Source organism: Mustelus asterias, unplaced genomic scaffold, assembly GCF_964213995.1.
Source record: "Mustelus asterias unplaced genomic scaffold, sMusAst1.hap1.1 HAP1_SCAFFOLD_1808, whole genome shotgun sequence".
Lineage (NCBI taxonomy): Eukaryota > Metazoa > Chordata > Chondrichthyes > Carcharhiniformes > Triakidae > Mustelus > Mustelus asterias.
The window spans coordinates 13,609-28,823 of record NW_027591753.1 but is presented as its reverse complement, the minus strand read 5'-3'; the positions used below and the strand labels follow the sequence as shown (position 1 = coordinate 28,823).

The following is a 15,215-nucleotide window of genomic DNA, read 5'->3' as shown; positions in this document are numbered from 1 at the left end:
CCTCCTGCAGACTCACAGCTTGGTCTGGGGCTCCTGCTCTGCCCAAGGCCGCAAGGAACCACAAAAGGGACGTGAATGTAGCCCAATCCATCACGCAAACCAGCCTCCCATCCATTGACTCTGTCTACACTTCCCGCTGCCTCGGCAAAGCAGCCAGCATAATTAAGGACTCCACGCAGCCTTGAGATTCTCTCTTCCACCTTCTTCCATAGAACTATAGAAAATTACAGCTCAGAAACAGGCCTTTTGGCCCTTCTTGTCTGTGCCGAACCATTTTTTGCCTAGTCCCACTGACCTGCACTTGGACCATATCCCTCCACACCCCTCTCATCCATGAACCCGTCCAAGTTTTTCTTAAATGTTAAAAGTGACCCCGCATTTACCACTTTATCCGGCAGCTCATTCCACACTCCCACCACTCTCTGCGTGAAGAAGCCCCCCCTAATATTCCCTTTAAACCTTTCTCCTTTCACCCTTAACCCATGCCCTCTGGTTTTTTTCTCCCCTAGCCTCAGCGGAAAAAGCCTGCTTGCATTCACTCTATCTATACCCATCAAAATCTTATACACCTCTATCAAATCTCCCCTCAATCTTCTACGCTCCAGGGAATAAAGTCCCAACCTATTCAATCTGTCTCTGTAACTCAGCTTCTCAAGTCCCGGCAACATCCTTGTGAACTTTCTCTGCACTCTTTCAACCTTATTTATATCCTTCCTGTAACTAGGTGACCAAAACTGTAAACAATACTCCAAATTCGGCCTCACCAATGCCTTATACAACCTTACCATAACACTCCAACTTTTATACTCGATACTCCGATTTATAAAGGCCAATGTACCAAAGGCACTCTTTACAACCCTATCCACCTGTGACGTCACTTTTAGGGAATTCTGTACCTGTATTCCCAGATCCCTCTGTTCAACTGCATCCTTCAGAGTCCTACCATTTACCCTGTACGTTCTACTTTGGTTTGTCCTTCCAATGTGCAATATGTGCAATATTGCACTTTTTATACTCCTCGAGCATCTGACCTGTTCCTTGCTGCCTGTACATTTCGTACAACTCTCTCTTCCTCTTAATCAGTGTTACAATCTCCCTCGAGAACCAAGGTTCCTTATTCCGATTTACTTTGCCTTTAATCCTGACAGGAACATACAAACTCTGCACTCTCAAAATTTCTCCTTTGAAGGCCTCCCACTTTCCATTTACATCCTTACCAGAGAACAGCCTGTGCCAATCCACACTTTCCAGATCCCTTCTCATTTCATCAAATTTGGCCTTTTTCCAGTTCAGAACTTCAACCCGAGGACCAGATCTATCCTTATCCATGATCAGGTTGAAACTAATGGCATTATGATCACTGGATCCAAAGTGTTCCCTCATACTCACATCCATCACCTGCCCTAACTCATTTCCCAATAGGAGATCCAATATCGCATCCTCTCTAGTTGGCACCTCTATATACTGATGTAGAAAATTCTCCTGAACACATTTTACAAACTCTACCCCGTCTAAACCTTTAACAGTATGCGAGTCCCAATCTATATGTGGAAAATTAAAATCCCCTACTATCACAACTTTGTGTTTCTTGCACTTGTCAGCTATCTCTCCGCTGATTTGCTCATCCAATTCTCGCTGACTATTGGGTGGTCTATAATACAACCCCATTAATGTGGTCATACCTTTCCTGTTTCTCAGCTCCACCCATAGGGCCTCTGTAGACAAGCTCCCTAATCTATCCTGCCTGAGTACCGCTGTAACATTTTCCCTGACCAACAATGCCACCCCCCCCCCACCTTTTATCCCTCTGCCTCTATCCCGCCTGAAACATTGGAACCCTGGAACATTGAGCTGCCAGTCCTGCCCCTCCTGTAGCCAAGTTTCACTAATGGCTATAATGTCATATTTCCATGTGTCTATCCACGCCTTCAGCTCATCTGCCTTCCCCACAATACTCCTGGCATTGAAATAGACACACCTCAAAAGATTATTTCCACCACACTCTACCCTTCCATTTGTGATTTTGCTTGAACTAACCTGTCTTTTTACCCCTGCTCCACTATCTGCTCTGGCACTCTGGTTCCCATCCCCCTGCAAATCTAGTTTAAACGCTCCCCAATAACACTAGCAAACCTCCCTGCAAGTATATTGGTCCCCTTGTAGTTTAGGTGTAACCCGTCTCTCTTGTACAGGTCCCACCTGCCCCAGAAGAGGTCCCAATGATCCAAAAATTGGAAACCCTGCCCCCTGCACCAGTTCCTCAGCCACGTGTTCATCCGCCCAAGCATCCTACTCCTGCCCTCACTGGCATGTGGCTCAGGTAGCAATCCTGAGATTACTACCCTCGGGGTCCTGCTTTTTAACTTCCTTCCAAGCTCTTTGTACTCACTCTTTAGGACCTCCTCACTCTTCCTTCCCACGTCATTGGTACCGATGTGTACCACGACATCTGGCTGATCACCTTCCCACTTTAGAACGCTGTGCACGCGATCAGAGACATCCCTGACCTTGGCACCCGGGAGGCAACAAACCATGCGGGAGTCTCTGTCCCGACCACAGAACCTCCTGTCCGTTAGGAAAAAGATACAAAAGTCTGAGGACACCCACCACAGGAATAGGGACATAGGGATTAGGAGCAGAAGTTGGCAATTCAGCCCTTCGAACCTGCTCCGACACTCAATCAGATCACGGCTGATCTCTCCCTGGTCTCAAATCCACCTCCCCATCTGTTCCCCATATCCCTCTTTTTATCAGAAATATATCCATCTCCCTCTTGAAACCATTCAATGATTCAGACCCCACTGCGCTCTGGGGCAGCGAGTTCCATAAATACACCGAGAAGTAGTTCCTCCTCATCTCAGTGTTAAATCTACCATCTCGCAAGCTACACCTGTGACCTTGTATTCGAGATTGCCCCATAAGAGAAAACATTTGGTCTACATTTACTTTATCGATCCCTTTTAAAATTTTATATACCTCGATCAGATCCCCCCTCATCCTTCTAAACTCCAGCAGGTACAAACCCAAACTGTTTAATCTCTCCTCATACATCAACCCCCTCTGAACTGCCTCCAATGCCACAACATCCTTCCTCAAGCAATACTCCAGATGTGGTCTCACCAACACCCTATGGGCAGCACGGTAGCACAGTGGGTTAGCACTGCTGCTTCACAGCTCCAGGGACCCGGGTTCGATTCCCGGCTCGGGTCACTGTCTGTGTGGAGTTTGCACATTCTCCTCGTGTCTGCGTGGGTTTCCTCCGGGTGCTCCGGTTTCCTCCCACAGTCCAAAGATGTGCGGGTTAGGTTGATTGGCCATGCTAAATTGCCCCTTAGTGTCCTGAGATGCCGAGGTTAGACGGATTAGCGGTTAAATGTGTAGGGATATGGGGATAGGGCCTGGGTGGGATTGTGGTCAGTGCAGGGTCGATGGTCCAAATGGCCTCTTTCTGCAGTGTAGGGTTTCTATGATTCTTTAGAATTGCAGCAACACTTCTCTACTTTTATACTCCAGCCCCTTTGCAATAAATACCAACATCCCACTGGCCTTTTTTATTACAGGCTGCACCTGCATACCGACTTCCTCCGACTCATGAACACAGACACCCAGATCCCTCTGCCCAGAACACACACACCCAGATCCCTCTGCCCAGAACACACACACCCAGATCCCTCTGCCCAGAACACAGACACCCAGATCCCTCTGCCCAGAACACAGACACCCAGATCCCTCTGCCCAGAACACTGACACCCAGATCCCTCTGCCCAGAACACTGACACCCAGATCCCTCTGCCCAGAACACAGACACCCAGATCCCTCTGTCCAGAACACACACACCCAGATCCCTCTGCCCAGAACACAGACACCCAGATCCCTCTGCCCAGAACACAGACACCCAGATCCCTCTGTCCAGAACACACACACCCAGATCCCTCTGCCCAGAACACAGACGCCCAGATCCCTCTGCCCAGAACACAGACACCCAGATCCTTCTGCCCAGAACACAGACACCCAGATCCCTCTGCCCAGAACAAGGACACCCAGATCCCTCTGCCCAGAACACACACACCCAGATCCCTCTGCCCAGAACAAGGACACCCAGATCCCTCTGCCCAGAACACACACACCCAGATCCCTCTGCCCAGAACACACACACCCAGATCCCTCTGCCCAGAACACACACACCCAGATCCCTCTGCCCAGAACACACACACCCAGATCCCTCTGCCCAGAACACACACACCCAGATCCCTCTGCCCAGAACACAGACACCCAGATCCCTCTGCCCAGAACACAGACACCCAGATCCCTCTGCCCAGAACACAGACACCCAGATCCCTCTGCCCAGAACACAGACACCCAGATCCCTCTGCCCAGAACACACACACCCAGATCCCTCTGCCCAGAACACAGACACCCAGATCCCTCTGCCCAGAACACAGACACCCAGATCCCTCTGCCCAGAACAAGGACACCCAGATCCCTCTGCCCAGAACAAGGACACCCAGATCCCTCTGCCCAGAACACAGACACCCAGATCCCTCTGCCCAGAACACAGACACCCAGATCCCTCTGCCCAGAACAAGGACACCCAGATCCCTCTGCCCAGAACACAGACACCCGGATCCCTCTGCCCAGAACAAGGACACCCAGATCCCTCTGCCGAGAACACAGACACCCAGATCCCTCTGCCCAGAACAAGGACACCCAGATCCATCTGCCCAGAACACAGACACCCAGATCCCTCTGCCCAGAACAAGGACACCCAGATCCATCTGCCCAGAACACACACACCCAGATCCCACTGCCCAGAACACACACACCCAGATCCCTCTGCTCAGAACACAGACACCCAGATCCCTCTGCCCAGAACACACACACCCAGATCCCTCTGCCCGGAACACAGACACCCAGATCCCTCTGCCCAGAACACACACACCCAGATCCCTCTGCCCAGAACACAGACACCCAGATCCCTCTGCCCAGAACAAGGACACCCAGATCCCTCTGTCCAGAACACAGACACCCAGATCCCTCTGCCCCGAACACACACACCCAGATCCCTCTGCCCAGAACACTGACACCCAGATCCCCCTGCCCAGAACACTGACACCCAGATCCCCCTGCCCAGAACACTGACACCCAGATCCCTCTGTCCAGAACACACACACCCAGATCCCTTTGCCCAGAACACACACACCCAGATCCCTTTGCCCAGAACACACACACCCAGATCCCTCTGCCCAGAACACACACACCCAGATCCCTCTGCCCAGAACACAGACACCCAGATCCCTCTGCCCAGAACAAGGACACCCAGATCCCTCTGCCCAGAACACAGACACCCAGATCCCTCTGCCCAGAACAAGGACACCCAGTTCCCTCTGCCCAGAACACAGACACCCAGATCCCTCTGCCCAGAACACAGACACCCAGATCCCTCTGCCCAGAACAAGGACACCCAGATCCCTCTGCCCAGAACACACACACCCAGATCCCTCTGCCCAGAACAAGGACACCCAGATCCCTCTGCCCAGAACACACACACCCAGATCCCTCTGCCCAGAACACAGACACCCAGATCCCTCTGCCCAGAACACAGACACCCAGATCCCTCTGCCCAGAACACACACACCCAGATCCCTCTGCCCAGAACAGAGACACCCAGATCCCTCTGCCCAGAACACACACACCCAGATCCCTCTGCCCAGAACACACACACCCAGATCCCTCTGCCCAGAACACGGACACCCAGATCCCCCTGCCCAGAACACACACACCCAGATCCCTCTGCCCAGAACAAGGACACCCAGATCCCTCTGCCCAGAACACAGACACCAAGATCCCTCTGCCCAGAACACACACACCCAGATCCCTCTGCCCAGAACAAGGACACCCAGATCCCTCTGCCCAGAACACAGACACCCAGATCCCTCTGCCCAGGACAAGGACACCCAGATCCCTCTGCCCAGAACAAGGACACCCAGATCCATCTGCCCAGAACACAGACACCCAGATCCCTCTGCCCAGAACACACACACCCAGATCCCTCTGCCCAGAACACACACACCCAGATCCCTCTGCCCAGAACAACGACACCCAGATCCCTCTGCCCAGAACAACGACACCCAGATCCCTCTGCCCAAAACACAGACACCCAGATCCCTCTGCCCAGAACACACACACCCAGATCCCTCTGTCCAGAACACACACACCCAGATCCCTCTGCCCAGAACACAGACGCCCAGATCCCTCTGCCCAGAACACAGACACCCAGATCCTTCTGCCCAGAACACAGACACCCAGATCCCTCTGCCCAGAACAAGGACACCCAGATCCCTCTGCCCAGAACACACACACCCAGATCCCTCTGCCCAGAACAAGGACACCCAGATCCCTCTGCCCAGAACACACACACCCAGATCCCTCTGCCCAGAACACACACACCCAGATCCCTCTGCCCAGAACACACACACCCAGATCCCTCTGCCCAGAACACACACACCCAGATCCCTCTGCCCAGAACACACACACCCAGATCCCTCTGCCCAGAACACAGACACCCAGATCCCTCTGCCCAGAACACAGACACCCAGATCCCTCTGCCCAGAACACAGACACCCAGATCCCTCTGCCCAGAACACAGACACCCAGATCCCTCTGCCCAGAACACACACACCCAGATCCCTCTGCCCAGAACACAGACACCCAGATCCCTCTGCCCAGAACACAGACACCCAGATCCCTCTGCCCAGAACAAGGACACCCAGATCCCTCTGCCCAGAACAAGGACACCCAGATCCCTCTGCCCAGAACACAGACACCCAGATCCCTCTGCCCAGAACACAGACACCCAGATCCCTCTGCCCAGAACAAGGACACCCAGATCCCTCTGCCCAGAACACAGACACCCGGATCCCTCTGCCCAGAACAAGGACACCCAGATCCCTCTGCCGAGAACACAGACACCCAGATCCCTCTGCCCAGAACAAGGACACCCAGATCCATCTGCCCAGAACACAGACACCCAGATCCCTCTGCCCAGAACAAGGACACCCAGATCCATCTGCCCAGAACACACACACCCAGATCCCACTGCCCAGAACACACACACCCAGATCCCTCTGCTCAGAACACAGACACCCAGATCCCTCTGCCCAGAACACACACACCCAGATCCCTCTGCCCGGAACACAGACACCCAGATCCCTCTGCCCAGAACACACACACCCAGATCCCTCTGCCCAGAACACAGACACCCAGATCCCTCTGCCCAGAACACCGACACCCAGATCCCTCTGTCCAGAACACAGACACCCAGATCCCTCTGCCCCGAACACACACACCCAGATCCCTCTGCCCAGAACACTGACACCCAGATCCCCCTGCCCAGAACACTGACACCCAGATCCCCCTGCCCAGAACACTGACACCCAGATCCCTCTGTCCAGAACACACACACCCAGATCCCTTTGCCCAGAACACACACACCCAGATCCCTTTGCCCAGAACACACACACCCAGATCCCTCTGCCCAGAACACACACACCCAGATCCCTCTGCCCAGAACACAGACACCCAGATCCCTCTGCCCAGAACAAGGACACCCAGATCCCTCTGCCCAGAACACAGACACCCAGATCCCTCTGCCCAGAACAAGGACACCCAGTTCCCTCTGCCCAGAACACAGACACCCAGATCCCTCTGCCCAGAACACAGACACCCAGATCCCTCTGCCCAGAACAAGGACACCCAGATCCCTCTGCCCAGAACACACACACCCAGATCCCTCTGCCCAGAACAAGGACACCCAGATCCCTCTGCCCAGAACACACACACCCAGATCCCTCTGCCCAGAACACAGACACCCAGATCCCTCTGCCCAGAACACAGACACCCAGATCCCTCTGCCCAGAACACACACACCCAGATCCCTCTGCCCAGAACAGAGACACCCAGATCCCTCTGCCCAGAACACACACACCCAGATCCCTCTGCCCAGAACACACACACCCAGATCCCTCTGCCCAGAACACGGACACCCAGATCCCCCTGCCCAGAACACACACACCCAGATCCCTCTGCCCAGAACAAGGACACCCAGATCCCTCTGCCCAGAACACAGACACCAAGATCCCTCTGCCCAGAACACACACACCCAGATCCCTCTGCCCAGAACAAGGACACCCAGATCCCTCTGCCCAGAACACAGACACCCAGATCCCTCTGCCCAGGACAAGGACACCCAGATCCCTCTGCCCAGAACAAGGACACCCAGATCCATCTGCCCAGAACACAGACACCCAGATCCCTCTGCCCAGAACACACACACCCAGATCCCTCTGCCCAGAACACACACACCCAGATCCCTCTGCCCAGAACAACGACACCCAGATCCCTCTGCCCAGAACAACGACACCCAGATCCCTCTGCCCAGAACACAGACACCCAGATCCCTCTGCCCAGAACACACACACCCAGATCCCTCTGCCCAGAACACACACACCCAGATCCCTCTGCCCAGAACACACACACCCAGATCCCTCTGCCCAGAACACAGACACCCAGATCCCTCTGCCCAGAACACAGACACCCAGATCCCTCTGCCCAGAACACAGACACCCAGATCCCTCTGCCCAGAACATAGGCACCCAGATCCCTCTGCCCAGAACACACACACCCAGATCCCTCTGCCCAGAACATAGGCACCCAGATCCCTCTGCCCAGAACACACACACCCAGATCCCTCTGCCCAGAACACAGACACCCAGATCCCTCTGCCCAGAACACAGGCACCCTGATCCCTCTGCCCGGAACACAGACACCCAGATCCCTCTGCCCAGAACACAGACACCCAGATCCCTCTGCCCAGAACAAGGACACAGTAAGAAGTTTAACACCAGGTTAAAGTCCAACAGGTTTATTTGGTAGCAAAAGCCACAAGCTTTTGGAGCCTTATGCTCCTTCTTCAGGTGAGTGGGAATTCTGTTCACAAACAGAGCATATAAAGACACAAACTCAATGTACAAAATAATGGTTGGAATGCGAGTCTTTACAGCTAATCAAGTCTTAAAGGTACAGACAATGTGAATGGAGAGAGGGTTAAGCACAGGTTAAAGAGATGTGAATTGTCTCCAGCCAGGACAGTTGGTGAGATTTTGCAAGTCCAGGCAAGTTGTGGGGGTTACAGATAGTGTGACATGAACCCAAGATCCCGGTTTAGGCCGTCCTTGTGTGCGGAACTTGGCTATCAGTTTCTGCTCAGCGACTCTGCGCTGTCGTGCGTCGTGAAGGCCGCCTTGGAGAACGCTTACCCGAAGATCAGAGGCTGAATGCCCGTGACCGCTGATGTGTTCCCCAACAGGAAGAGAACAGTCTTGCCTGGCGATTGTCGAGCAGTGTTCATTCATCCGTTGTCGTAGCGTCTGCATGGTTTCCCCAATGTACCATGCCTCGGGACATCCTTTCCTGCAGCGTATCAGGTAGACAACGTTGGCCGCGTTGCAAGAGTAGGTACCGTGTACCTGGTGGATGGTGTTCTCACGTGAGATGATGGCATCCGTGTCGATGATCCGGCACGTCTTGCAAAGGTTGCTGTGGCAGGGTTGTCTGGTGTCATGGTCACTGTTTTCCTGAAGGCTGGGTAGTTTGCTGCGGACAATGGTCTGTTTGAGGTTGTGCGGTTGTTTGAAGGCAAGAAGTGGGGGTGTGGGGATGGCCTTGGCGAGATGTTCGTCTTCATCAATGACATGTTGAAGGCTCCGGAGAAGATGTCGTAGCTTCTCCGCTCCGGGGAAGTACTGGACGACGAAGGGTACTCTGTCCGCCGTGTCCCGTGTTTGTCTTCTGAGGAGGTCGGTGCGGTTTTTCACTGTGGCGCGTCGGGACTGTCGATCGATGAGTCGAGCGCCATATCCTGTTCTTATGAGGGCATCTTTCAGTGTCTGAAGCTGTCTGTTGCGATCCTCCTCATCCGAGCAGATCCTGTGTATACGGAGGGCTTGTCCGTAGGGAATGGCTTCTTTAACGTGTTTAGGGTGGAAGCTGGAGAAGTGGAGCATCGTGAGGTTATCCGTGGGCTTGCGGTACAGTGAGGTGCTGAGGTGACCGTCCTTAATGGAGATGCGTGTGTCCAAGAATGCAACCGATTCCGGAGAGTAGTCCATGGTGAGTCTGATGGTGGGATGGAACTTGTTGATGTCATCATAGAGTTGTTTCAGTGATTGTTCACCATGAGTCCAAAGGAAGAAAATGTCATCAATGTATCTAGTGTATAGCATTGGTTGAAGGTCCTGTGCGGTGAAGAGGTCTCGTCCGAACCTGTGCATGAAGATGTTGGCATATTGAGGTGCGAATTTGGTCCCCATGGCAGTTCCGTGTGTCTGGATGAAGAACTGGTTGTTGAAGGTGAAGACATTGTGGTCCAGGATGAAGTGGATGAGTTGTAAAATTGCATCTGGAAACTGGCAGTCGTTGGCATTGAGTACTGAGGCAGTTGCAGCAATGCCATCATCGTGGGGGATGCTGGTGTAGAGTGCCGAGACATCCATTGTGACGAGGAGTGCTCCTGGTTCAACTGCTCCATGTGTGTTGAGTTTCTGTAGGAAGTCCATAGTGTCGTGACAAAAGCTGGGGGTTCTTTGTACAGTGGGTTTCAGGATGCCCTCGACGTAGCCGGAGAGATTCTCACATAGGGTCCCATTGCCTGATACGATGGGACGGCCGGGTGTGTTTGCCTTGTGTATTTTTGGGAGGCAGTAGAGTTCTCCAACGCGGGGAGTACGTGGGATGAGAGCACGAAGGGTGCTCTGAAGGTCCAGATCAAAGGTCTTGATCAGTCTGTTGAGTTGACGGGTGTGTTCTTTGGTCGGATCTGCGGGTAACTGTCTGTAGTGTTCCTCGTTGTTCAGTTGTCGGTACACTTCTTTGCAGTAATCCGTTCTGTTCAGTATGACGATGGCCCCTCCTTTGTCTGCTGGTTTGATGACAATGTTGCGGTTGGTCTCGAGAGCGCGGATGGCATTGCGTTGTGCTTGGGTGATGTTCGGGGCTGTCTTGTGAGTGCGGCTGATGAATCTGGCATTGACGCACCTCCTGACGGCTTGGGCATACATGTCAAGTCGAGGGCAGCGGCCTTCCGGAGGAGTCCAATTCGACTCTTTCCTCTTCGGTTGCACTGCGGATCTCTCTGTCGGCTGTTCTGGTTCATTGGCTGTCTCATTGTGTTCGCTGTTGGCCTCTTGGGGTTTGTGGAAGAACTCCCTCAGCCTCATTCGCCTGATGAATTCCTCTGTGTCGGCTGCGAGACTGATGGGGTCTATTTTGGTGGTGGGGCAGAAATTGAGCCCTCGGCTGAGAACTTCGATTTCATCTGGTTGAAGTGTGCAGTCCAACAAGTTGACAATGGACTTCCCTGCAGTGGTACTGTTTTCTACTGTGGTACCGGGGGAGGCTTGGTTGCTGCTGGTGGTGATGCCGAGTTTCTCAAGTTTCCTGTTCTTGGTGTGCATGTTCCTTTGTCTCGTCTGCTTGGCAGAGTTTCGCAGCTGGTCTGCTTGCTTTGCTTTGTATAACTTTGATTTGATTTATTATTGTCACATGTATTAGCATACAGGGAAAAGTATTGTTTCTTGCGCGCTATACAGACAAAGCATACCGTTCATAGAGAAGGAGAGAGAGCAGAATGTAGTGTTGCAGTTATAGCTAGGGTGTGGAGAAAGATCAACTTAATGCGAGGTAGGTCCATTCAAAAGTCTGATGGCAGCAGCAGGGAAGAAGCTGTTCTTGAGTCGGTTGGTACGTGACCTCAGACTTCTGTATCTTTTTCCTGACGGAAGAAGGTGGAAGAGAGAATGTCCGGGGTGCATGACGTCCTTAATTACACTGGCTGCTTTTTCCCGAGGCAGCGGGAAGTGTAGACAGAGTCAATGGATGGGAGGCTGGTTTGCGTGATGGATTGGGCTACATTCATGACCCTTTTGTAGTTCCTTGCGGTCTTGGGCAGAGCAGGAGCCCATACCAAGCTGTGATACAACCAGAAAGAATGCTTTCTATGGGGCATCTGTAAAAGTTGGTGAGAGTCGTAGCGGACACGCCAAATTTCCCTAGCGTGCAAAAACAATACTTTTCACTGTTTCCCAGGAAAGGTTCTGGGTGGGATTGTGGTCGGTGCGGGCTGGATGGGCTGAATGGCCTCCTTCTGCACCATGGGGATTCTATGATTCTAGGAAGAGGCCATTCAGCCCCTCAGCTTGACTGGATTAGATCATTGCTCATCAGTTAATGAAGGGAATCTTATTTGTTCTTGGTTGATTGTCAGGTTTGGAATCAAAGCTCTTTTAATTCATCTCTGGGAGTTTGCATTGGAAAGAATTGATCATGTCAGGAGCTCCTCCCAGCCGCGGGGGGGCGCTGTGCGCCGGCTGCCCGACCAAGCCCGATTGGCTGGAGGAGCGAGAGCCGCGGTGGACGGCGGGATATTGGAGGGCCAGCAGCGCGATGGCTGCCGGGATATTGGCGGACACGCAGCGCGGTGGCTGCCGGGATGCTGGAGGGCCAGCAGCGCAGTGGATGCCGGGATATTGGCGGACACGCAGCGCGGTGGCTGCCGGGATGCTGGAGGAGCGCTGGGCGGGAGGTTGTTCGCGCGGGAGAATCGGATCGCCCTCCCGGTGGGTGAGAGACTGAGCGGCGAGGCTGCGGCCTGCGGCCCGGGCCGGTGGAGCAGCTCCCTGAGGGGGAACCCGGCTCCGGAGATGCCGGTCAATGTGGAGAACATCCTTTCCGAGCTGGAAACTTTCGACCTGCGAGTTGAGGATGAGGGAGTCCCGGAGAAACGTGAGCGGCAGCGGCTCCTTAACCCATTAACTTAACTAGTAACTTATTAACCAGACTCGCTAACCCGGCACAGCACTGACCCTCCCTCAGCACTGACCCCCCCACAGTGCGGCGCTCCCTCAGCACCGACCCTCCCACAGTGCGGCGCTCCCTCAGCACTGACCCTCCCACAGTGCGGCGCTCCCTCAGCACTGACCCTCCCACAGTGCGGCGCTCCCCCAGCACTGACCCTCCCACAGTGCGGCGCTCCCTCAGCACCGACCCTCCCACAGTGCGGCACTCCCTCAGCACCGACCCTCCCACAGTGCGGCACTCCCTCAGCACTGACCCTCCCACACAGTGCGGCGCTCCCTCAGCACCGACCCTCCCACAGTGCGGCACTCCCTCAGCACTGACCCTCCCACAGTGCGGCGCTCCCTCAGCACCGACCCTCCCACAGTGCGGCGCTCCCTCAGCACCGACCCTCCCACAGTGCGGCGCTCCCTCAGCACCGACCCTCCCACAGTGCGGCACTCCCTCAGCACTGACCCTCCCACAGTGCGGCGCTCCCTCAGCACTGACCCTCCCACAGTGCGGCACTCCCTCAGCACTGACCCTCCCACAGTGCGGCGCTCCCTCAGCACTGACCCTCCCACAGTGCGGCGCTCCCTCAGCACTGACCCTCCCACAGTGCGGCGCTCCCTCAGCACTGACCCTCCCACAGTGCGGCGCTCCCTCAGCACTGACCCTCCCACAGTGCGGCGCTCCCCCAGCACTGACCCTCCCACACAGTGCGGCGCTCCCTCAGCACCGACCCTCCCACAGTGCGGCACTCCCTCAGCACTGACCCTCCCACAGTGCAGCGCTCCCTCAGCACTGACCCTCCCACAGTGCGGCGCTCCCTCAGCGCCGACCCTCCCACAGTGCGGCGCTCCCTCAGCACTGACCCTCCCACAGTGCGGCGCTCCCTCAGCACTGACCCTCCCACAGTGCGGCGCTCCCCCAGCACTGACCCTCCCACACAGTGCGGCGCTCCCTCAGCACTGACCCTCCCACAGTGCGGCGCTCCCTCAGCACCGACCCTCCCACAGTGCGGCGCTCCCTCAGCACCGACCCTCCCACAGTGCGGCGCTCCCTCAGCACTGACCCTCCCACAGTGCGGCGCTCCCTCAGCACCGACCCTCCCACAGTGCGGCGCTCCCTCAGCACCGACCCTCCCACAGTGCGGCGCTCCCTCAGCACCGACCCTCCCACAGTGCGGCGCTCCCTCAGCACTGACCCTCCCACAGTGCGGCGCTCCCTCAGCACTGACCCTCCCACAGTGCGGCGCTCCCTCAGCACTGACCCTCGCACAGTGCGACGCTCCCTCAGCACCGACCCTCCCACAGTGCGGCGCTCCCTCAGCACTGACCCTCCCACAGTGCGGCGCTCCCTCAGCACTGACCTTCCCACAGTGCGGCGCTCCCTCAGCACCGACCCTCCCACAGTGCGGGCGCTCCCTCAGCACTGACCCTCCCACAGTGCGGCGCTCCCTCAGCACTGACCCTCCCACAGTGCGGCGCTCCCTCAGCACTGACCCTCCCACAGTGCGGCACTCCCTCAGCACTGACCCTCCCACAGTGCGGCGCTCCCTCAGCACTGACCCTCCCACAGTGCGGCGCTCCCTCAGCACTGACCTTCCCACAGTGCGGCGCTCCCTCAGCACCGACCCTCCCACAGTGCGGGCGCTCCCTCAGCACTGACCCTCCCACAGTGCGGCGCTCCCTCAGCACTGACCCTCCCACAGTGCGGCGCTCCCTCAGCACTGACCCTCCCACAGTGCGGTGCTCCCTCAGCACTGACCTTCCCACAGTGCGGTGCTCCCTCAGCACTGACCCTCCCACAGTGCGGCGCTCCCTCAGCACTGACCCTCCCACAGTGCGGCGCTCCCTCAGCACTGACCCTCCCACAGTGCGGCGCTCCTTCAGCACTGACCCTCCCACAGTGCGGCGCTCCCTCAGCACTGACCCTCCCACAGTGCGGGGCTCCCTCAGCACTGACCCTCCCACAGTGCGGCGCTCCCTCAGCACTGACCCTTCCACAGTGCGGCACTCCCTCAGCACTGACCCTCCCACAGTGCGGCACTCCCTCAGCACCGACCCTCCCACAGTGCGGCGCTCCCTCAGCACCGACCCTCCCACAGTGCGGCGCTCCCTCAGCACTGACCCTCCCACAGTGCGGCGCTCCCTCAGCGCCGACCCTCCCACAGTGCGGCGCTCCCTCAGCACTGACCCTCCCACAGTGCGGCGCTCCCTCAGCACTGACCCTCCCACAGTGCGGCGCTCCCCCAGCACTGACCCTCCCACACAGTGCGGCGCTCCCTCAGCACTGACCCTCCCACAGTGCGGCGCTCCCTCAGC

At 55.9% G+C, this 15,215-nt stretch overlaps 1 protein-coding gene across 1 annotated transcript in view; it reads left to right on the top strand.

Annotated features, from left to right (window-relative positions):
* LOC144488721 (uncharacterized) overlaps positions 1-15,215 on the top strand; it is a gene marked incomplete at its 3' end in the record, with an annotated part of 28,399 nt that overhangs the window by 415 nt on the left and 12,769 nt on the right. Inside the window, exon 2 of the mRNA XM_078206821.1 lies at positions 12,320-12,837. Within this exon, the coding sequence (XP_078062947.1) occupies positions 12,320-12,837 (518 nt within the window). The remainder of the gene's footprint in view (positions 1-12,319; positions 12,838-15,215) is intronic.